General features: G+C 43.9%; 1 protein-coding gene across 3 annotated transcripts in view; it reads left to right on the forward strand.

Moving 5' to 3' along the window:
• The window catches only part of CCDC18 (coiled-coil domain containing 18), a 1,105,805-nt gene that overhangs the window by 121,744 nt on the left and 958,494 nt on the right, over window positions 1–25,567 (forward strand). For 2 of the 3 annotated variants that reach the window (XM_085602201.1, XM_085602202.1), the window contains exon 7: window positions 25,064–25,192. The exons of the other annotated variant lie outside the window; for it this stretch is intronic. In XM_085602201.1, the coding sequence (XP_085458327.1) occupies window positions 25,064–25,192 (129 nt within the window). The remainder of the gene's footprint in view (window positions 1–25,063; window positions 25,193–25,567) is intronic. 3 annotated transcript variants of the gene reach the window in all.

Consider the following 25,567-nt stretch of genomic DNA (forward strand, 5'->3'; position numbering starts at 1 on the left):
CCTGGCTAAATCTTGTTCATCCATAGAATCGAGGAAATGATAACCCCTTCGTTCTCGGAGTAGCTTGTCGGCGGTTTGGAACGAATGCTCGTTAGACCTTATATGGACTATGGGTGTTGTGAAACCCCTGTTATTGTCTGGACATATCGGACGTATCGGGTCATTAAGACATCTCGTACTATTACAAGATCTTCTTTTACCTACATAGGCTATAGTTTCTAACTGTCCTGTGGGCGGTCCTGACCCTTCTTCCTCGCTTTGTTCAAACTCGTCTACCTCTAATCTCTCTTCGTGTAGGCGTTCTATTTCTTTACGGATCTTTCGGCACATGGCTATTATACAATTTTGTTTATCATGTCTCCCTTCTGATATATTCTGGCTCCATCTTGTAAGAATTTTCATTGCTTCCGGGTCTACCCCCGGTCGGTCTTTATTTCTGATCACACAGTTTATGAGGAAACGTAACAGTTCCCCCTGTATCTCTACTTTCTGGTATTCCATAGCTCGGTGAATACATTCTGGATCTCGCCCTGTTTGGACAAAATGATATATTTCGTCTAGATGCGCAGTCATTCCTGGTAACTTCGCTAAATACACTGCGGCTCGTCTGATACGCAATGATGCTAGGGTCATTTCGTCCTCCTTTCCAGGCACCGGGTCATATCTACAATCTATAAGAAGTTCCTTAAGCGCACGGGCACTAAGGAGTTTGGGTGTACGTGAATGCGCTGACTCTTGAAATGTAAGTTTATTTATTCTGGGTGGCGTAGAAAAAATATTGGTAGCACCTCCCGTAACCCCATCTGGGGTGTCGGGTGCGAAAGGATTCGTCGAACGTGACACAGCAACTACAGGTGTGGACACAGCCATAGAAGCAGCTGTGGGAACAGATGTAGAAGCAGATGTGCTTGCCGGAACTTGTGACTCGATTTGTTGCTGTAGGGATACGGATGCTGGATCTGAACGTTGGACCTCCCTGGTATGCGGTCTATGCGGGGCGGAATTTGCATACTCGGGAGCTGCGTCATCTAAATATGAGGAAAGAAAAACATCTTCTGCGGTTCTAGGATGCCCCTTAGGGTGTATTTTTATTGGAAATAATGGGGGTGGCAAGTCTTTCAGTATTTCTGGGGTAGCCTTAGGTAATCCTTCGGCCAGAAGGGGATACATACCATTCATAAGGGCATTTCTTTGTCTATTCACTTGTTCTGATTTCACTCGGATACCTTCCTCAATTAATAGACTTTCTTGAACTTTATTGGAATTCTCTTTACTCTTCTCTTCCTGTCTACGTGCTTTTTCTGTTCGTCTATGCGATTCCTTACGCCATAATTCAATGGCATCTTTCTGTGACTGTCTGACTTTCCTTTTCCATAACTCTTCTTCTACTTTCATGATGCACTCTGCATCCCAGGTCCCCGCTGCGGGCCACCTCTGACTTTCTGGTAATCCCTTGGTATAGTCTACCCATAAATCAAGAAATAATATAGCGTCTAAGCCATGTTTATGATACATGAAGTGCCCTGGAGTGTCCCTAGGAGAAATAGGGACGGCTTCTTCGAGAACCCCTTTTCTGGTAGTGATCTGTCTTAATTTCGAAAAGAGCGGCATATTGAGAACTGACCTTATACTTGATTTTGACCAACTGACCTGATACTTGAATTTGAACAGACTTAATACAGTAAACACGACAATGAACAGTCATTCATACCACATTATACAGAACATACTTAAACACTTTAAACATTAAACATTAAACCTTTAACTGAAACAACAATGATGATCGTCTGCATAACTAATCACCAAGCTTAATTCTCGACAATAACTAGACAATAACTAGACACTTCGGAATACTTCGGAATACTTCGGAATACTTGATATACTGCTAAACAGTACAGATACACTGCTAAACAGTGCAGACCGGATTTGTGTACCCAAACCCGTCTTGACCGGCACAACCTATGTGCACGTCAGAAATGCCTCCCCGGTAATGGTACTCACCGGGTAGCTTCGGAAACGGAAGGCCTCAGTAACTTGGACTGGACTCGACTCGACTCGTCGGACACTGGACTTGACTTCGGACTGGTGGGTCTCTGTATACCTCGGATCTTGCTCTCTCAGCTAGGCTCTGGTCGGGATACTTCGCACTTCTCACCGCCTCGTCTGGGTGTTGATCGCAGTCTCAGTCGCCTCCGCCTGACCGGAGGGAGATACAGGAAATCCTGCTGGTACGCGTAATTGTCCGTCCAGCTGTGGCAGGAGACCGGGCCTGCAACGCACCGCCGGCGCGTGAGATGAGAAAGTGTCCCTATTCGGGCGCCATCATGTGGTAAATAATTTTTCCTTTACCGGGACTGAATTTGATACAGAAACATTATAAAATAGCTCAGTAAAATGAGAGGCAGAATCCGTGGTATTAGAGGTTCGGAATGAGCTTTATTCCATTAATACGATTATAATCGGTTGCTCTCAATGTTCCGTCACCACGAAGGTTCAGGAAGTGAAGCACACACTTTATTGACAAGAAGTAACTTTTATAGTACATACATTATAATGAAGTGAATACAGTAGGCGTAACAATTGATAAGGACATTGACGTTTGGTCTGCGTAACCGAAAATGGGTGTAATAATGAGTAAAAAGGAACATGATTGGTTATGATGTAATACATAGGTGGATCTATAAGATAATACTGGGCCTAAATGCGCGCGCAGCAGTATGACGTGTAATCGACGTGTAACTAGGGGGTGACGGGGACTTGACATTTAGCTCTATATGTGGAGACGAGAAGTCTGGGGGGTCAAGTCAACCTAATCCCAAATCATATCTAACATCCTATGTTTAAAGAACTATGCTATCCACAAAAGAAGGACTCTCGGACAGAATCTATTCTATACTGACTGTGCGTGCATGTACAAGCGTCTAAGTGTCTACACTGAATGCGAGGGGGGGGGAATATTCCATGATAACAGGGCTATGAATTACTTGTATTAAGACAGAGAAACCGGGCTCTTTGCTGGGTAGCTGGAAGAATGTTTACTTAAACTACTAGGCAGGAATGCATCGGCTGAGGGGGAAGCAGATAATTCGAAGGTGAAATACAGTTCTTGGCAGAGAATAAGCTGATGTCAGGCTTTGTGAGCCGCGCAGAAAATGAGACAAAGTTCATGGTCACAGATGCAGGCTCAGACTGGAGCTTTCAGAGGCAGAAGGCAAGAGGAGTTTTGATAACAGAATCAGGGCCTACTTGCCTGGACTGTAAAATGGCATAAGTGAACCATGTAAAGCCGGTGGCCTTTTGTACTTAAAAATGGAATATCCGGCCTATTCATGGCGGATCTGATAGAGGACATGTTGACTGTGGGCGCACATGTATTTGCGTCTTCATAACTGGAACTGGAGGGAACATACATGTACTTGTGACATGCATATAGAACCGTTGGGGTCCAAGATAGGGGACATAACTGACCAGAAAAATCCATATTTCCACAGTATCTCTAGCCTCCATCTAGTCCGGAGCTGAGAGCATTGGGCTGGTTATTGCCTGCCAATGGACCTGGGCCCCCGGGAATTGCTACCACCGGCCGTAGCTTGAGACTGTCCTTCCTGACATTGAGAGACGAACACTTCAGGGCAGCCTGACGCTCGCTGCAGCACAGAATTGTGAGACTACAGGCCTGGCTTTCTGTGAAGGCTGTTACAGGCTTTCCTCGGGGTGCAGGGGCCTCTCCGTTTCCCATAGTTTTTATGTTGGTTCGACTTCTAAGGTAGGAACCGATGTTTAAAAAAAAAAATATTAGAGTACTGTTTGTTACAGCTGTTAGGCCCCACATGTTGCATAGGTCAGGTTTCCCTCTCTAGACTGCGTTTTCAGTTTGCTTTTACTTTACGTCATGCAGTGCTGAGGGGCGGGCCATGTGTTATGTGTATTTTAAGCAGTAGTTGCAGCCAGTGTTGGGACCGCTTACTTCTGTTTTGGTGGTTCCACCTTCGAGGGAGAAGGACATGGGAATCGGCCCTTTTAACTACGACCATGTGCTGTGCAGGTGCTGTGTTTTCACAAATAAAAACCACGTTTGCCAAATTCCTTGTGTGTTCAGGAGTTTTCTGGCAACAATTAAATCATGCCAACATAACTCTCCTGTTTAATGATCATGCTGGACCAAGATCAGTGTTTGTAGAGTGGCAGTTTTCACCCAGCCTGAAGCAGCACAGAGGGTTAATGTGCCTGCTGTAAAGAACGTGTACATGCCGATCACTAAAGTGCATTTTATGTGGTTAGCTCAATGGGTTACAGCTTTTGTCACTGAGATCCTTTTGTTACTTACAGTTCATAAGTTACAATCCTAATATAACACAATTACTTATGAACTACAAGGAAGGACCTGTATTCAAACTGCGTGTTATAGGTTAGAGCGCTATTTTTCCCCCTAGACTTTAATTATCCTAATGTTGCTAAAAGGTTTTCTCTCGATTTAAGAAATCTGGACATTTCGCCGTCCAGATGGCAGCCGTGGTAACAAAAGGTAATCTTATGTGTATGGTGTTGGCTGTGAAGTGTCCATGGCATAATTTGAACTGTTCTTTGCTTACAAGCGAATATTATAAAACATATTGTGCGTGCAATGCTTTAATCCATGGCGGCACAGCACACAGGATAATGTGCTGCATGACTAACCACTTATAAGCTCCCAAAGGCAAGACCTATTGGCTATGCCAATGCTTGTTGGTGTATTGATTTTTTCCTCAAGTGTAGGCAGGCTTCTGGGTTCAAACCGTGCAGCGCCTGTCTCTATGGCATGCCATGTCGGTGACGGACCCGCACTTGGTTTGCCTGTGGTGCCTGGAGCAAGACCACAAGTCAGTCGTGCTCTTACTGCTTGGCCATGGTTCCGAAGGCACAGCCCCTAAAGCTTCTTGCGGCCTGCGTCGTGCGACTCCTAGGAGTTCTCGGTCGAGAAGAAGGTCCGGGCACTGCTCGAGGAGTCCCAACTCCTCTTTGTCACACTCCAAATCATCGGGACACTCAGGTAAGAGGTGCAAAAAGCACAGGAAGTTGAAGCGTTTTTAGACTTCTCTCCGTCCGTTGGCGGACGTGATGGAGGCGCCTTGGCGTTCTAGGCCGCGTTCTTCAGAACCTGTACCGGCTCCGTGCCACCTTGATTTTCCGGGAGAAGGAGCGACCCCCGCCCAGCAGAGTTTTATGAAGCCATGCACCTCATTTTTGGGCAGGCTGACCGTACCGACGCATGGGGTCAGAGGGGGCTCCATCGGGTTCTTCACTGGTGGTTCCGGACCCTCCCGGATGTCCCCCTATGGATCCAGTCTGGTGCCGATTGTGCCATTGTGACCATCCCCTGAGTCGCCATCCCCATTCTGATCCCCGATGGCCCAGAGCCGGTACTGCGTTGCCTGTCGCAGATACCGGCGCCAACAGAACCTCAAGTTCCTCGTTGTTTCTGGAGCCTTATTCTGAGGGGCTAGGAGTGGTAGAAGATTGGGAGGGCTTGCTTGACCCTTTAGAAGACCAGCCTTTTCAGGAACCAGACTGACCTGATTAATTGGGTGAGGCCAGTGGACTGGTCACCTCTCCAGATTCTGGCATGCTTTCCTCCTCTACCGTGGGAATGGAGGAGGGAGTCTCATTTGCTATGGTAGTGCGAAGGGTGGCTGAGGTCAAGATGAGTATCTTGATGGAGGTTCTGCAGCCTGGTGTCTCCTCTTTGGAAACTTTGCTGCCCTTTAATGAGGCCCTTACAGATGTCCTACTTGGAACCGGGCCCAAGCCCAGCACAGGGGCTCCTGTGAAAAGGACAACTGTCCGCGCCACCGCACTGCTGCACTGCTCCGGCCGACCCAAACTTCCTCACTTCCCACCCTACCCCAGAGAGCTTGGTGGTCCAAGCCTCTACCTCCCATGGCGCGTTCCTTTCCGCACCCCTGGAGAGGGAATCAGAGTGGCTGGATAGTTAGGAATAAGAAAATGTTTTCTTCCACCAGCCTTACGTTGCGGTCTGTGAGCACTGCATGCTTATTGGGCTGTTATTCTCAATCCCTGTGGGAAACTGTTGTGCAAGTGCTGCTATAGGTCCCGGGGGAGGCCTGGTCCGACCTCTCCCAAGCATTGTCTGTCAGGAGAGATGCAGCAAAGTTTGCTATTCGTTTTGGTCTCGACATAGCCTACTCGCTGGGTAGAACTATTTCATCGAAGTGGCTTTTGGACGCCATACTGGATTGAGAACGTCTGGCGTTTCGGGGGATGGCCAGGCCTCTCTCATGGACATGTCATTTGATGGCTTCGGAGACAAGGCAGACGTGGCGCTAGAGCAATTTAAGGACTCACGGGCCACAGCCAAGTCCTTGGGCCTCACAGTGGCCGCATGTCCACAGGCTGCCTTTCGTGGCTACAGAAGGGACTTTCAGCCACACCAGCTCTATCCCAGCCACAAAACTGTGCAAGTTCCACTATCTTCATGTAGCTGAGGGCACTGCTCATGCTGACCCTGTGAGTGACGCGGCCAGAGGTCGGGTCAGTCCACCACCCCCCTGCAGCCTCAGCCTCTAAACCCTCATAGTCTTGCCCTTCTAGATAATGGGCGGCCAGTTAGTTGCAGAATTAGCCATCACCTCTACCACTGGTGGGCCATCACGGGTGGGTCCTCCAGATAGCCCGAAGGGGCTACACCCTCCCCTTCGAGTCTATCCACACTCCATGCCTCTAACTTACGACCGGCTGACGGTGGATCATCTCATTTTGCTTCAGGGAGAAGTCCTGACTCTCTTGGCTAATTTAGCCATAGATAGGGTTCCAGCGCCAGAAGTAGACTGTGGTTGTTATTCCCACTACTTTCTGGTCCTGTAAAAGGAAAAAGTCCATCGTCCTTGCCTAGATCTGCGAGCCCTCAACTACTTGCTCAAAAAGGAAAAGTTCAAGAAACTGGCATTAGCTCAGCTTGTCTGCCCTGGACCCATAGGACTGGATGGTAGCATTGGACTTGCAGAACGCCCATTTCCACATTCCCATCCTGCCTACTCATTGGTGGGACCTGCAGTTTACAGTACGCCTCAAGCATTTTCAGTTCACTGTGCTCCCCTTTGGCCTTACCAGTGCCCCTTGGTTGTTAACTAAGGTGATGGTGGTGGTAACAGCTCATCTGTGCAGTTCAGTGGTGCCAGTCTTCACCTATCTCAATGACTGGCCAAGAAGGCGGGCTCGCCCCAGCCTGCCATCTCCCACCTCTAGACTATGGCGGACCACCTGCATACTATCAACGTAATGAAGTCACACCTAACTCCCTCTCAGGCGCTGACTTTCATTGGAGCTGCTCTGGACACAGTGCAGTTTCGGACTTATCCTCCTGAGCGACGAGTCAAGGATGTTCAGGCTATGATACCGATTTTTCATCCTCTGTCCTGGATTTTGGTGGGAATGACTCTGAAGCTGCTGTGCCTTATGGACTCCTGCATCCTGTTAGTGACATGCCAGATGGCATATGTGGGCTCTGCAGTGGGACCTGAAGTTAAGGTGGGCGTAGCATCAGGGGAATGCCTCCGGCATGGTCCAGATCTCAGAGGGAACTGCACAGGAATTGCAGTGGTGGCTGAGAAACTGTGGTTGGGTCAAGTCAGACCTCCCTCCCTTCCCCAACCAGATCTCACGATAGTGACAGATGTGTCACTTCTGGGATTAGGTAGCCAACTGGGAGAAGTGGAGATCAGAGGACTCTGGTCTCTGGCAGAATCCGGGCGCCAAATCAACTTGCTGGAGCTCCAAGTGATTCATTTGGCATTGAAAGCCTTCCCTCCTTCTATCAAGGGGAATGAGGTTCTGTAGCGATCCGAACCCGTGAATTCGGTATCGTAGTACTGGCACGATTTCGGTACCAATGAACCGCAAATGATCCATTGTATACATGATAGTGTTTTCGCTGCGCAACTAGCATGAATTCACTGGAAAATAGGGCATTCTGTCGTAAAAGTCGTGGCATCCATTTTAGTTACGGCATCCATCTTGTTTCTTGCCCTCACATAGTCAATGAACGGACGATGACCCCGGCAGAGTCACCTTGTTAGGGACACGTAAGCTCGAGCCCGAGAAAGGCTGACGCTGCATGACTAGGCAGAATCAAGCTGCCTCCCTTGCCTGAGGCCAGTCCTGCTATACTGGTTCTCGTGTCCGTTGTCCTGACTGAAAGGCCGAAGACGGTAGCCATGCCCGTTTATGATCCATAAACACCTCTTATCCTACATTTCTATCCTTTGCACCTGGCTCTGCTCCTTTCCTTCTGGGCTTTTACAATGGGGAGGTTACGATTTTTATGATGGGGAGGATCAGGCGAAGAATGGAAAACTGTCGAGAGGATCTGATCGAATACTGAAAACCTACGACTAATTATTGTTTGATGTCTATTTACTGTTTGTTTGGGATACCGGGTTGGGCATGAGAAATATTCGTGTAATGTCGCCTAAAGACAATTTGCGTGTATTTAAAGAGTGACCCACTTAATGCAATTTGAACAGTCTCGTAGATTCTGCCTCTGTGTGGTTCCTATGATTTCTGTGTCCCTGCAGTAAATAAACCTTGGTCTTTGACGCCGCCATCGAGAAGCCCGTGTCTCTGTTTATTTGTGCACCGAGACAGGAGGAACTCAGGGGTCTTCGGGTGTTGTTTCCCTGACACCTCTGGACTCTTAAGAGTCCGGAACCTCAGGAAGATAGTACAAGTGTTCACAGACAACACCACCGCCATGTGGTACTGCAACAAACCAGGCGGGTGGGGTCGTAGACCCTTTGTGAAGATACCCTGCGTCTCTGGATTTTGTTGGAACATCAGAGCATATCGCTGGTGGATCAACACTTGGCAGGTAGGCTGAACGCCAGTGCGGACAAACTGAGCCATCGATGCCTAGCAGATCACAAATGGTGTCTCCATCCGGAGGTAGCTCAAGGCCGCTTCCAGCAGTGGGGAGATCCTTGGTTAGGTATGTTCGCCTCTGCCAAAAATGCACAATATCAGCAGTTTTGCTCACTGGAGTTTTCAAGGCGACTCTCGCTCGGAGAGACTTTTTGTCTTGAGCGGAGCTCAAGCCTCCTGTACGCATTTCCGCTCATACCACTCCTAGCTAGAGTTCTCAAGAAGATCAGGAACTTCCGGGCCCAAGTCATTCTTGTGGCTACAAACTGGGCATGGAGAGTCTGGTATCCCGAGCTTCTCCAACTGATCATCGATCCTCTGATCAGGCTTCCCCTTTGGGAAGATATTCTATCGCAGCAACAGGGAATGGTCATCTACCCAAACCCGTCAACTCTTTGCCTTCTTGTGTGAAGATTTAGCAGCAGCAATTGACAGTTCAGTGTTCCTCCCAAAGTCTGTAATCTTATTTTGGCAGCCAGGCATCCTTCGACCAAGAAGGCATAATCCTGCCGATGGAACATATTTTTAATATATTGTACAGAAAAGTCTAACACCCTCTTTCTGCTTCTTTTTTTAATGTTTTGCTTTTTATTTTAACCCTTGCCCAGCAATGCTCTGCTCTGGGCACTCTAACAGGGTACCTTTCAGCCCTGTCTGTTGTTCTGTGGCTGCCAGAGCAACCCTTATTATTTAAATCTCCAATTGTAAATGAATTCCTCAAAGGTCCTAACGATTCATTGAAGAGAACACTGCACTCTACCTGTCCCAAACTGGATTCCGAAGCAACCACAGCACAGAGACCACCCTACCTGCTGCCACAGACGACATCCGCACCCTCCTGGACCAAGGTCACTCAGCGGCCCTCATCCTACTCGACCTATCAGCGGCCTTCAACACTGTCTACCACCTCACACTAGTCGCTAGACTACACGACGCAGGCATACAAGGAACAGCCCTGGACTGGATCCGATCATTCCTCACCGGAAGAAGCCAAAGGATCAGACTCCAACCCTTCTTCTCCGACCCCACGAAAATCACCTGCGAAGTCCCCCAGGGTTCATCACTGAGCCCCACCCTCTTCAGCATCTACATGGCCAACTTCGCAGCCATTGTTCGACAACACGGCCTCAACATCGTTTCCTACGCCAATGACACCCAGCTCATCCTCTCCCTCACCAAAGACCCCACCACTGCCAAACTCAACTTCCAGAAAGGAATGCAAGATGTCGCAGTCTGGATGACCAACAGCTGCCTGAAGCTCAATGCAGAGAAGACAGAAGTCCTCGTCCTCTGTCCCATCCCTTCTGCATGGGACAGTACCTGGTGTCTGACCGACCTCGGAAGCCCAACTACCCCCTTAGACCACGGCAAGAACCTCGGCATCGTACTCGACTCATCACTCACCATGAACCGACAGGTCAACGCCGTCACCTCCAGCTGCTTCAACACCCTCCCCATCCTCCGCAAGACATTGAAGTGAAACCCCCCCTTAGTCAAGGGAGACAGTCACCCACGCACTCATCACCAGCAGACTGGACTATGGAAATGCACTCTACGCCGGCATCAACAAGTCCCTACTTTCAAAATCCTCACTCACGCCTACAAATGCCGACACAACAACAGACCGAAATACCTCAACAACAGAATCAACTTCCACGTACCCAAAAGAAACCTCCGATCTTCCAAACTCGCTGTGGCCGAAACACTGCGCATCCACAGAGCCAGAGCAGGCGGAAGATCCCTCTCTCACATTGCAGCCAAGACCTGGAACGAGCTACCGGCAGTCATCAGATGCGCCCCCTCCCTGAACACCTTCAGGAAGACCCTCAAGACCTGGCTCTTCCGCTAAACATATTTGTGGACCACCCCCCGCAGCTCCTTGAGACCCTCATGGGTGAGTAACGCGCTTACAATTCCCTGATTGATTGATTGAAAGGCTTTGTACATCTGTTCCCACCTTTTCCTTTTATTATGCCTCAGTAGGAGCCTAATTTGGTTCCCACCTTCCTGATTTGCTCTCCATTTAAACCCTTGGACATTTGCCCCATCTGGCTGTTTACCATTAAAACAACTTTTTTGGTGGCAATTCCATCTGCCAGGAGGGTGAGCGAATTGCAGGCTTGGTCATCCAAGCCTCCTTACCTGACAGTATTCCCTGACAAGTTGGTGCCTTGTTGCAAAGATTCTGCTCATGCACAGAACTCTGCGCAGGAAACCAGGACCTCAGTGAATTGTGGTGTACCAAAAAACTCACCTCAGTACCCAGAACCCCTATCCGACTAGCATCCGTGTCTCATTCGTTCTCCGTATCATCTTGAAGCTACCAGTGATTAGACAACCCAGTACAATCGACTTAGAGTACTCTCAGGAATGCTGGGAATCAGAAACACCTTTTCGTTATTATTCTCATATCAGTCCACAACAAGAGTAATCGGAGACACGGTAAAGTTTAAAATGTTTATTTTTAACTATGTGCCCTAAGGAGCAGTACTTTGGCTAACATAAGCAGACAAATGATTAAAAACAAAACCATCAGTATTGTTACAATACCATAGAAAATGAAGGGAGAAATCATATTACAAATGATAGTGGAAAACTACCACCCTCCCTTCGTTAGTAAGCTAGTATTATGAAACTAATAGAAGGTCTCTAGGCTTGAATGGGGAACCCCATACCGTAAATATCAGGCTAGGTGAATCACATCACAGGATCAGCTCTGCTCTGTGTTTGGAAAAGGTTTTCTCCAAGTGCCCTAATCATGCATGCAAATGCAATAATAAAGGCACCCGAGTTTCAGGTATTTGCAGTTGTGTGCGTGTTATGGCTAGAGCGTGGGCCGATCAATCTGAATTCAACAGCATACATTGTTATTTGACCTTGACGGCTTCTGCACACAGTGTTCAGACTAAGGTCGTGGTGCACGTCTAGGGATGTGAACAACAGACCGTTCTCATGTGAAGAAAAAGCAAGCAAGCAGTCTTTCTTGTAATAACAGCTACCTGCAGTGTCGTGTGCAAAAGCAGCAAAGTGGCAAGATGGCGTTTTACTTCTAAGGCGCTTATGCTAACATAGCAGTGTGTTCACATAAAACCCCGTCTCCACTATGGCTTCTTTCCTTCCTAGAGTGGTAACACCATTCCATGTGGAGCAGTCTGTCACCTTGCCCACTTTCTATGCTCTGCCGCATCCCTCTAAGGAAGAGGAGCGACACCACCGCCTGGACCCAAAAAGAGGGTTTTTGCTATACCTTGACGGCACAAAAAAGTTCCGGGTGGATGACCAACTTTTCGTGGGCAAGGTGACGGAGTGCTCTGGCTAAGAAACCGCCTCTTGAAGGCTTAAGAGCTCAATCCACCAGAACTAATGCTTCTACCACAGCATTGCAATGTGAAGTTGCAGTCCTCGGCATTTGTCAGGCAGCAACGTGGGCATCCCTGCACATGTTTACAGGGTATTACTGCCTCAACCGTCAGGTCTGCAGGGAAGGCCTCTTTGGTCGTTCTGACTGGCAGGACTTTCTGGTCTAAACATGCTGCAGTCTCTCCTACAGGGATGGTATTGCTTGGGTATCTGTTCAAAGGTAAGGAATCTGCAGCTAGGTGTCTCAATCAGATGAACAAGTTACTTATCTTCCGTAACGCCTTAGCTGATAGAGACGTTATCTAGCTGCAGAGTCCTTACTGACCCACCCATCCTCCCCGAACTGCGGACAAGTTTGTATGTCAGGGCTGATCTCTGTTTGGGACCTTGTTGTTAAAAACACACCAATGTTAGTGCAGTTCATGGCCCCGCATTTCTCACGTGGAAAGTTTTGAAAAGTAACTGACGTCAGTCTGCCGCGGTGGTACCTATATAGGTGACGCGGATGACACTACGGTGCAGATAACGCTGAAGACTTCATCCGGAGCTGACCGACGCCACCCACCAGCGCGCAGGGATATTGTTCGAAGAAAATTTTCCGGATCCAGTTTGAAGCTTTCGGAAATTCAAAGGTAAGGAATCTGCGGCTAGATCGTGTCTATACCGAATCAGTCCGTACCAAAGGTAAATAACTTGTTCTTCAGTGTATAACTACAACTTTAAAATTTCTAATGTTTGGGTAGTGTAAGTTTGGTTTCTATAGAAAGAGTAAATTAAGTTGTCCATATATATATATATATATATATATATATATATATATATATATATATATATATATATATATATATATATATACATATATATTTACATAAAGCGATTCCTCTTCGCAGCGCTCTCAGATCATCCGGTGCTGACATTGATCGGGCGGAATCCAGCCCTCCAGTAATATTTAACAACATAAAGGATGTTGCACTCCAGTAATATTGCTATTTAGAGGTTTTTATTCTCCACTACCACCAATGCGTTTCTCCATACGGGCTTGTTCATGGTTAGGGAAGTCTGTTATCTATTTCCAATTTATACTCCTTCTCCCATGTGCCCATTATGAGGCATTGTGGGATATGTAGTTTTAGTTGTGGTTTTCACAAATATATTTACATGAAATTAAACTAACTTTGAATAAATACCTGATGTGTTAATCTCGTATGAATTAATGATAAACCTCGAAGACAATCGGACAACCACAAGCGAGGTACTTGATAGGCTGGAAATAAATACCTGTTGACATCCAAATACCAATTTAAAAAGCAAATCAAAGTTCTGCCCTAACCGAGTACCAGGAAACAGGATAGATACATAACATGATCTTATAATGTCTTATCTGGAAAAACTTAGTAACACAAATCCAAACAAAAAAGAAAACTTAAACAAAGGAGAACGAAGGGCCCTAGGTGAACTCATGAACTGTGATACCATCGAAATAAAACCAGCCGGCAAAGGGGTCAACATTGTTATATATCAGAGGTGAAAAGGCAGCTAAATTACATGAGTAACAACACCAAGGTAACGAAAAATCCCATTAATGATCTAACTATGATCTACCAACAGGGAATTAAAGTATGGAGAGAAAAATGCATCATTAATGCTGAGCAAGCTAGTTATCTAATGGTTGAGAATCCAATAATCCCCACCATATATTTCTTACCCAAGATGCACAAAGCAATGATAAACTCACCGGGTAGGCCAATCATTTCTAGATGTGGTTCACTATACCAAAATTTATCAATATACATAGACCGCATCCTGGCCCCAATGGTAACTGCACTGAATTCTTACATGGGAGTTACCTGTTACACGCGGCGGTGTGCGCGGCGGTGCAGCGGCACTGGAGGGAGGGCCTGGTGGAGCCCGCGGTGGTTCAGACCTGCCAGTATGTGGTGATGGCGGCGGGGAGAGTTAAGGCGGTCACCTGCATCCATTCCAGGCTGCTGCGGGAGGGGTTGGAACCGCTTGCGGCGTTGAAGGAGAAGTGGGAGGGTAGTATAGGAAAACCCATCCCGGACGCGGTGTGGAGTCATATTCTGCGGAGAACATGGAAAGGGAGTAGGAATGCCCGCTTCCAGCAGGTGCATTTCTTTGTACTGCATAGGGCTTATCTGACCCCGGGAAGGATTAAACGGTATTTTAAGGTACAGGATGCGGCGTGCCCGAGATGTATGGAGCTTGGAGCGGAGCTCGACCACCTCTTGTGGGGGTGCCCCCGGCTAGGGACGTATTGGGCTGAGGTGGGGGAGCTTCTGAATGCTGTCACAGACCGGGAGGTGGAGTTTGATATGGCGGCCTGCTTGTTGCTCTGGTTCCCACACACGGCGAAGACGAAAGTGTCCAGTAAGTTCATTGACTTGGGCCTCCTGCTGGCCCAGAGAGAAATTACGTGGCACTGGAAGTCGCGGGAGGGCCCGTCGTATGGGAGATGGATGGCTGAGTTGCTGAAGTGGGCTAGCTGTGAAAGTGTGCTTAGGAGGCGTCAGGCGACCAGGGCAGGGGATGAGAAGGGGCTGGAATGGGTGAGGGCATGGGAGCAGATAGTACAGGCTCTGAAAGATTACCGGCTGGAGAGCACTGAGCAGGAGGACCGGGAGGGAAGGGCTCCACGAGGCCTAGAGGCCACAGGCGAACAACCGGTAGCAGTAGCAATAGTAAGCTAGATTTCATGATCGGGGCCCCCGCCAGCAGTAATGGGTGGGTGGGAGGGTGGGGAAGGGGGGAGTTTTCGGGGTGTTGTATTAATATGTTGACGGACAGCTGGGGACTGAGGCGGATGGGAGAAAAGCAGATGTTGCCACGGGAAGATTTACCTGCTCTATTGTGCCAGAATGGTTATGATACTCAGGGGCCGGTAATGTTGTGCCGCCCAGCCTCCGGGATGTGGGCTGAATGGCTGTGTAAAGTGTTACAATGATGCGAGCCTATGAGACACATTGTGAGCATGGGACGCAATTGTGGAGTTCCCATACTTAATTCTGCAATAAAAATACGTTTAAAAAAAAAAAAAAATCAAAGACACTGGGGATTTCCTGAAACATCTGGCAAATATCACCTGGCACCATGGTCTATCACTGGTAACAATAGATGTTATCTCATTGTACACATCAATAAGCCATGAGGTGGGACTCAGTGCTTTGAAATATTTTCTAGCACAACGTAATGTTCAATGTCTGGAACAGTCTGAAGTGATACTAGAAATGACAGAACTATGTCTGCGTAACAGCATCTTATTATTCGATAAACAGATGTACCTTTAGTCATGCGGAACTGCCATGGGAGTTTCCTTCTCCCCCAGCTATGCGAACCTCACCATGGGTTGGTGGGAGAAGACGGTAGCTTGGGGTTAGGGCAATGAGAAATACATTGACAAAGTCCATCTCTGGTTTCGCTTCATTGACAACTTGTTTATAATTTGGAATGGCTGAGCAATAGAATTTCAGGAATACTTCTCCATTCTTATCCAGAATAATATTGGTTTATCATTCACTCATAATATTAGTGATAAGGAAGTACAGTTTATGGATCTTACTGTCTATTTTGAAGAGGATCAGATAAAAACAACTTTGTTTACTAAACCAACAGCCACCAACAGCTTCTTACATGGGACCAGTTTCCATCTGCGTGTCCTAAAGAAAAGCATACCATATGATGAACTATTGAAGATGCACAGAAACTGTACAGATGACAATATCTTCAAAGAAAAAGCTGAAGAAATTCAAACAAAGAGGCTACAGGCAGAATGACATTGAGGAAGGTAGAAAAAGAACAGAGAATTTAAAACAACAAGAAATACTGATCAACAAACAGAGTAACAGAAGTAATGTAGAAAAATACAAGAAAATCAGATTCATAATGACTTACAACAAAGAACATAACATGATTAGAAGAATTATGAACAAATACTGGAACATTATAAAGAAAGATCCAGATATTGGAAACAATCTAGGTGACAACATTGACATCTCCTTCTGAAAGCCACCTTCCTTGAAAGACAAATTAACTCTGAGCCATTTCACGAGAACACAGAAAGAAACATGGTTAACAGAGCGCCACAAAGGGTTTCCGAAATGTGATAAGTGCAAAGCCTGTAAAATTGGTAAAAACATCAAGCACCTCACAGACTACAAACAACAACCATTTACCATCAAACACAGAATCACATGTGAGACTAACTATGTAGTATAGATGCTCACATGTGACTGTGCCAAACAATATATGGGGAGTGCTACATGCCCTCTGAAAAAGAGGTTTTTCGAACCCATGAGAGCAATCACAAATGGGGACTCCAACTATGCCATGACATTGATATGAGTTATGTTCAATATTTGATCGTGTTTAAACCCTGGATATTTTATCTGGAAGCAAATTTTTCAAGAACTTAATTGTTTTGATTTGAAATGATTTATTGGTTTGCAATTTTGTCGACCCGGATGCCAAAATGTATTAACTGGTTTCTTTGTTTTATTTATCTGAATTGGAATTATTTCACTTTGTCTTTTTATATCCCTGTAACATCACTGTAAATAGAAGGGACTACAACTCCCAGAATTCTGAGGAGTAAGTCCCATCACAAACGGGAAATGAGGTAGTAGCTTTTCCTGTTAATGAATGTGTAAAAACAAAGTAGATTGCGCAAAACAAACGACCGTGAACAAGGTAATTTGCAATACCGAAACACGTTGGTTGGGATCTGTGTTTTTTTGCTGACTAAAAATGATTCAAGAATAAATTGATTATACGAGCTGGAGTGCGACCTTATTTTCCTCTTAATTGAAGAAATTGCTGTGTATGTATATATATATATATAGGTTTCAGGGGCGTTCTAGTTAGCTGGACATTTCCCTCGTAGAAAACCCTAGAAATTCCCCAATGCACTGGTGATGACGTCACATATTACATCACTCATGACATGGTCAGTGACATCACTGATGACATCTCAAATGACATCACTGATGACATCATCCAGTGAATGTGTCTTTGTCTGAAAAGTTTAAATATGTTTTATATATTTATAGTGAAAGGCCTATGGAAGAATGAGTGGGGTGTATAAGTGTGTGAATGGGTGATTTTCTAGGTGCATAACTGACTCTATAAGTGAGTCATTCAATGTATCTTACTGCAGACTAGTGACTAAACTATGTGAATGTCTGTATGTGTGTGTGTTAGTGTATAAGTGGCTGCATGGTTTTGTGAATACCTATATGAGTGTCAATATGGGTTATTGATTGGTTGTCTGAGTATCTGTATGGGTGCCTGAGTGTTTGTGTGGGTAGGGTATGTGTGACTGTGCACAGATGTGAGTGGGTGATTCAGTGGGTGCATGGTTTTAAGAGTGCATCTGTGATGGACTGTATGGTTGGGTGACTGTATGTAAGGGTGTGTTAGTGATTGAATGTATATCTCAGTTGTACATGTGTCAGTAACTACATATGTTAAACACAGTGTACATCTGTGTAAGAGTATATAACTATATCATGTGACCTGCAAAAAAAGAGATTTGAGGGGTTCATAATATTTCCCATTGTAGCTATTGAAGGACCGCAATCATTTCAATCATTCTTCTTTGAACATCTTTGCAGACAAAACTCTGTGCTTACCTTCTGTGAGAGTGTGTGATTTTGGGAGTGGCTGTATGGATGAGTGTGTGCTTGTATCAGTAATTGTATAAGAGCGCCAGAATTTGTTACTATTTTTATGAGTAAGTGAACTTGAGTGTGTTGAACTGTATAGGTGAGTACATTGGACTGTAATTAATTATTTGCATGACTGACTAGGTGTGTCTGTACCTCAATGGATGATTGGCGGTGTGTGAGTGTCTATATAGGTGTAAAAATGCATATGATTATCCTGTACTGAGTGACTGTAAGTATGAGTGACTGTACAGGTGAGTGAGTGGAGGTGTATGTAGACCTAAGAGTCAATGAGTGGGTATGTAGTTATTGGTATTGGAGTATCTATGGTTTTCAAAATAGCTGTCTGAAATTTTGAGTCGGTGTATCAAAGGTTATATTAGGGTGTGAGAAGATGCACTAATTTATCACACGGATGACGTCATCAGTGATGTCATTTGAGATGTCATCAGTGATGTCATCAGTGATGTCACTGACCATGTAATGAGTGATGTAATATGTGACGTCATCAGCAGTGCATTGCGGGGGCGCGAGTTATAGTTAGCTGAACTAACTATAACAGGGGAATTTCTAGGGTTTTGTACGAGGGAAATGTCCAGCTAACTAGAACGCCCCTGAAACCTATGGATTTTTAGTGAATTTCTAAGTTTTTTTAAATGCCAATTCCTAACTATAACGCCCCTGAAACCTTTGTTTTTTTCAGTGAATTTCAAAGGTTTTTTAAATGCCAATTCCTAACTATAACGAGCATGAAACCTATGGTTTTTTCAGTGAATTTCAAAGGTTTTTAAAATGCTAATTCCTATCTATAACTTATCTCTAAAGAAACCATGTTTAATGATTTTGATAGGATTTCTATATTTTTCAAATTCAGTGTGTCAATTTCATTAATTATGTTTTTTTTAAAATTCTTTTTGATCACCTTTTTTAAAATGTATTTTTTTATTTAATTCTTTTAAAAATTTAAAAATATTTGTTTTTGTTGGGTTTTTCAAACATATTTTTTTTATATTTAAAAAAATATTTTTTTAACTATATGTTTAAAACTTTATATTATATATATTTTTTGCAATGTTTTTGGATCCGCGCACCGTTCTCGATCCCTACGCATTAGCATCCGTGCATGGTATGCGTTGGGTATGTGTTAAGTGCGCAATCGCAATGCGACCGGTTGGCGACTCCCAGCCTATACGCGACACGTTTGATGTACGTAACGCGACGTTTACGCGCTTCCACGATGCGTCATCTGCGTCTATGACGCGGTAGGTGCACAGATCCCACGAAATATTTAACGTTAAAAAAAAACATATATATATGTATTTCATGTGAATATTAATTGAAGACAAACTCTAAACTAGTCTTAAAACGAATATATTTTTACATCTAATCCTATAATTTTTTTTAATTCAATTTCGCGGATGCGCGCTGGGTGCGTGCTGCCTATGCGCAGGGTGCGCGGATCCCATGTGACCTGCAAAAAAAGAGATTTGATTGGTTCATTACACTTCCTCTTCTAACTATTGAAAGACCCCACCCAATTTAATCATTCTTCTTTGACCTTCTTTGGAGGAGCATCTCTTTGCAGAGAAGAAGATTTTTTTTAGACTAAGTTTACACTTAGCTCTAACTTTTTTCAACTAAAAATGGCTTCAGGGCAGCAGGCATCACCTGCATCTCCTCATACATCTGAGGATGAATTTTTGGAGGAGGAACCACCCAAAGAACGTTTTTCTTCAGTGGTGTGGAAATTTTTTACTTTTCCCGAGGGGCAGAATAAGACCAATGCCACCTTGGTCACATGCAAGATTTGCAAAAGAGTGCTGTCGCGAGGGGATCCTAACAAGAAATACTTGTGCGGCACGGCTAGTATGATGAAGCACCTAAGGACTCTTCATCCAAACAATCTTGCACGAGAAGAGTGCAAACGGATGAGAAACACTCCTGCGCCTTCCACCTCATCGCAGCCGAGCACTTCAAGAGTGCATCCATCAGCCCAAAATTTGGACATCCGTCCTTAATTTCATTATTTAAAAGTGCTCTGCACTAAGTGCAATGCGACTGTGCTACGGTGAGCAGTCGATCGATCTGATCTGCCGCCGGCAAGAAAGTCACATTTGCTATTTTATTATTATTTTTTTTTTTATTGTTCCCTGAAGTTCATTGTTTGGTTCTTTTTGCAGAAAAACAAAAAAAAATTAAAAATTGTTCAGAACCCCCCCCCCCCCCCCCCAAAAATATAAAAGAAGAAAGAAGAAAAAAAAAGTTCTTGTAAGAACTAACTTTCCTGGTTTAAAAAAAGAGCTAAATTTCTTTTAGTGTGTGAAAGTTTAGATGAATGTATGTGTAGTACATAATTGACTGAATGAATGCATAAGTAGCGTATGGTGAATGTGTAAGTGCAGAACTATGAGGAAGTGCTGCAGCTTCACACTGTAACCTCTTTAACTGCAGTGTGCTGTAGTACTTCCGAAGCACAGGGATGCAACATATGTACATAAATATGTTGCAAATCTATGCTTCTCTCTGCAAGGCTGCTTAAACTGCAGCCATGTGGTGACACAGGCACCCTTGCCCCATAGTGCAAGGATATCTGTGTCATGTGCTGTTTGTTTTTGTGCAGGAAGACACACCTTCCTGCACAAAAACAATCAGTAAAGGCATTTTTCTCCTTCAATGTATGCTGAGCATTGTAGCATGCATTGAAGATATAAAAATGTGGAGAAATGAAAACAATTCTCCTTGTTGTGCTTTCCTACACCAATTTTAGAATGGTGCAGCATTCACACATACATCGAGATTTATGATTTCTGACCAATCTAGACATGTGTCTTGTTCTGTGAGTATTCAGTGCAATCATGCACAACAACACTTATAGAGCACCCTTTCAACGCAAACTGGTGTGCATAATGAGGTTGTATTTACATGGAGTATAAAAAGTGCACAGAGTGCCTTTTCCTCTCTTTGTAAATATGAAAGAGTGTCTTGCGCAATAACTATGTTACAAAAAGGGACATATTTCCAGTTTTAAAATTCCTTGCGAATGGTAGAAGGTAAGCACAGAGTTTTGTCTGCAAAGATGTTCAAAGAAGAATGATTGAAATGATTGCGGTCCTTCAATAGCTACAATGGGAAATATTATGAACCCCTCAAATCTCTTTTTTTGCAGGTCACATGATATCTGATTATGGTCAGATTTCAAAACTACATAGGTATAAACAGAGTGTTTTTAGAAACGTGTTTCAACTTTGTAGCTTCTTGCAGACCTCCTCATTCTGCATCTTGAGACTTAGTTAAACTTACCTTCACAGTAATTGCAATACAAAAATGGTATACATTTTTTTTCAGATTTTCATTTCAATCTAAATTCATATAAATTGCTTATTTTTAAATTTGGATCTGTGAAAGAAAAGGAAAAAAAAATTATAACCTGTAATAATACATTTTTTACAACACAGCATATTTTCCACATAGTAATTTGTTTGCCTTTTTTGCTGTTCCCAGAATATATTGAATTTCACTAATTCGTACTCATCACTTAACAGCGGGCAAAAAAAAAACAATCAGAAAGATTGTTAAAAAAACAACAACATGCTATTCTCAGCAAAATACCACAAGATACAAATCACAGATATATAAAATGCTTACAGCTAACAAAATTTTATAAGTTTAACTTACAAAAACTGTAAATGTTGTCGCTTTAAAATATTCACTGAATCTAAGGATAAATTTTTGGAGGAGGCACCACGCCCACAACGTTTTTCTTCAGTGCTGTGGAAATTTTTTTACTTTTCCCGAGGAGCAAATAAAGATCAATGCCACCTTGGTCACGTGCAAGATTTGCAAAAGAGTTCTGTTGCGAGGGGATCCTAATAAGAAATACTCGTACGGCACGGCAAGTATGATGAAACACCTAAGGACCCTTCATCCAAACAATCTTGCACGAGAAGAGTGCAAACGGATGAGAAACACTACTGTTCTGTATCTGTAAAAAAGAATCACAAATAAATGTATATTAATAGCTTTCAAATTTATACTATTCCATTACTGTACAAACACATTTTATATAAAAACTGACTAAGAAACTATAGCCCTGAACCACAAGTGTGACGATGGTTAAAACATTGCATGCATAGTGCATACTACTTTGAAGCAGTTCATGCCCTAAAGCCTACCTCAATAAAAGACTACATGCTAACTGACTGAATGATTACAGTACTATAAGGAGACACACTGGGTGAGTAATAGGGTGTTTGCTAGAAGTGTATGAATACTGACTGGGGAATTGAAGGTGTGAAAGACAACTGTGTAGGTGGTTAGAGGCCTGCATGCATAGTGAATAGGCATTTGAAGCAGTCTATGTGCTAAGGCCTGGCTCACTGCATGAGTACTTGGGAACTGACGGAATGATTAGAGTACAGCAAAGAGAGTGCCTGGGTGCATTTATAAGTGGTTGGCTTTTGACACAGTGAATGGATTAGTACTTGGTACTGAATGGGTCACTAGAGGAGTGCAAAGGGAGTGACAGGATGTTTTCTGGACTGTATGGATACTGACTAGGGAATTGAAGATGTGAAAGACAAGTGTATAGTAGGTTAGAAGACTGCATGCATACTGCATAGACATTTGAAGCAGTCTATGTGGTAATGTATGGTTCACAACATGAGTACTTGGAAACTGACTAAATCATCAGACTACTGCTAGGACAGTGCCTGGGTAAAACGTTTACATTTTCAGTTCTGGCACAGTGAAGAGAATAGTACATGGTACTGCACTTTAGTGTCAAACCCTGACTCATTTTAGCAATGCATAAACAAAGAATAGCTTCTAAAGCTACTAAAACTTGACAACATGACCGGTTTTAAAACGGTTATCTGTCAGCAAATACACGATGTTACCAAATGCTTCTATCACAATCCTTACCCAAATGTACACAGACTCACAGTGTGATTTTAGACAAGCAACACTATCCTAGGAGTTTACCAAAACTCATTCACTAGTCTAAAAGAGATAAGGGTACTGCACACAATCTACATATTTAAGTACAGCACATTAGTGTCAAAGCATGAATCATTTTATCAATGCATAAGCAAAGACTGGCTTCTAATGCTACTAAAACTTGACAACATGACAGGTCTTAAAACAGTTATCTGTCAGCAAATACACAATGTTACCAAATGCTTCTCTCTCAGTGGTTCCCAAATGCACACATACTCACTGTGTGATTCTAGACAAGCAACACTATCCCTTGGACTTTACCAAAACACATTTCTTCATCTAGAAGGATTACTACATTTTAGTATAGAAACATAACTAATTTCACAAATTCATAAACAATGACTGGTTTCTAATTCTACCAAAATATAAAAACAGCACAGTTATCTGTCTGCAAACACATGAAAAACACAAATGCTTATCACAGAATGGTTTCTACATGCACACACACACTGTCAATAAGATTGTAGAGAAAAAAAGTACTCCCTACACTTTAGCAGGAGAAATACATTAGTCTGATTAAAATCAAAATAGTCTACATACATCCCCTCACAATTAAATAACTCACCTTTCAAGTTGTTTTGTAGATTAAGAAGTATATCAGTCACACACCAGCTTTTCTTATACAGAATCTCTGCACTGTGCACCTCTCAGCAAAAACAAAGAATGGCAAAGTTTCCTTTTCATTTTCCACACATATACATGTAAACATCAAATCACAATCCTTCACACATAAATTCAAAAGCAAACACACATTTCTATTGGTTAAACATTTCAACCCTTTCCAAATGAAATACATTTCAACCCTTCCCCCAATCTGCCTTCTGCCTGTTACCATAGAAACAGGTCATGGAACAATGCACTGAGCACACAGGTCACAAGTTCAGCACACAATGTTGCTAAACAAGACAGCAAGTGTGCTTGACTTTTCAACATATCAGCTTATCATATATAATGTTCCTTACAATCAGTTTTTGTTAACCAATAAGAATCATGCCTTTAAAAAACAGAAATATACACCCTACCTTTCAGTGTAGAAAGTTGTCATACAACCAATGATTTCTTGTCTTTTTTCAAATTTTTTTTTCCTTGGATCCGCGCACCCAACGCGGGAGAATCCGTGCACCCAACGCGATAGGATGCGCGCACCGTGCGCGCATTTTGCAGTTTAAAAAAAGCACCTCTAGAGGGTCAGAGTATTTCCACTCTGCCCCCTTTATGTGTTTTACACACTTATTCCCCTTGCTTCTTCAGTCTCGCTTCTACCGAGGCAGAAAATGGCCGCCAACAGTTCCTGGTTTAGAATGTAGACAGACACTTGACAGCCAATTAGCATTCAGCGCGCGATCGGGAGGGTGCACGCTTGGTTCGGGGAGGGTGCGCTTACGGTGCGGGTAGGGTCCGCGGATCCTCCCCGACCATAGATATCACTAACTTTTTTACCCTAATTTTCTCAGGAACTACTGAACAGATTCACACCATTTATGCAAAAGGCACGAGTCTGAACTGAGGACTACCTCTTTGCCAAATTTGGTGTCATTCCGTTCAGCGGTTCGGGCTGTATCTGCGACAACAGATCCTATGGGAAATTGCATGGGGAAAACACGTTTTTGGACCCCCCTTTTTCTCGGCCCCCGCTTGACGGATCACCGCGAAACTTTCAGGGTAGGAGTGGAGCTAGACAAAAGTTTGGAAAATTTCGCGAGGATTCATCAACCGGCGCCAGGTTTATTGGGAATGGAATGTTGCGGATTTCCTATGGAAAATAGGTCCTAACTACAACTATCTACTGGCAACCGCCAGTAGATAATAAATCTGGAGCCTTTATCCTTGTTTACAGATTGCATTTCAGGCAACCTGAAGGACCAACTTGCATTGAATATTAGGAATATTGTACTGATCTATTTTAAGGCTTTGTAGGGCAACGATTGGTGTGCAAGCCAATAACTGGATTACTTCACTGTTACAAAAATGGTTTGATGTAATTTTGCAGCGTTGTCTTAATTTCTAGATTTAATAAGCAGATGTATCGTCAGTTATTTATGATGTACATTACATTGTACCCTTTATGTACTTGTTATCTAATTCCTTTATTGAATAATGGAGATCTTGTTTCGTAGAATTGCAGACAATCGCCTAGATCAAAGTCAGAAACTTGTTGCTGAAAAAGAACACGCTGTGCAACGATATAAAGAAGAAATAAAAAAGCTGAAACTCGAACTAATGGAGCGGAACAGGCACGTGAAAAGGTAATACGGCAAAAATCAGCCGTTTCCTGCGACAAACGAAGCATGGCTTTGAGGGACATGCGTGGTCATTTTAGAGCGATATGAAATGCTGGAGTTTGGACTTGTCTGAAAGAGCAGGTCATCTTTGTTTGCTAACTGTAACCATGTTGGTATTTAAAATCTACATACGATGTGCTTTCAGGAATGTTTCAGGAATACAGGAAGATCCTCTGTAGTCTAATTGGTGGCACTTCAACAGATTCCTTTTGTATTAAATTTAGTTTTCTAGTGTGGTATTTATTGCTATTATGCAATCTGGCAGCCTTCTATAGGCTGAAGGAAGTGTCCCACATTTACATGAGTGTGTTTGCTGGTTTACACTTCTTTCGGCCCAGA

Source organism: Triturus cristatus, chromosome 4_2 (assembly GCF_964204655.1).
Source record: "Triturus cristatus chromosome 4_2, aTriCri1.1, whole genome shotgun sequence".
Classification (NCBI taxonomy): Eukaryota; Metazoa; Chordata; class Amphibia; order Caudata; family Salamandridae; genus Triturus; species Triturus cristatus.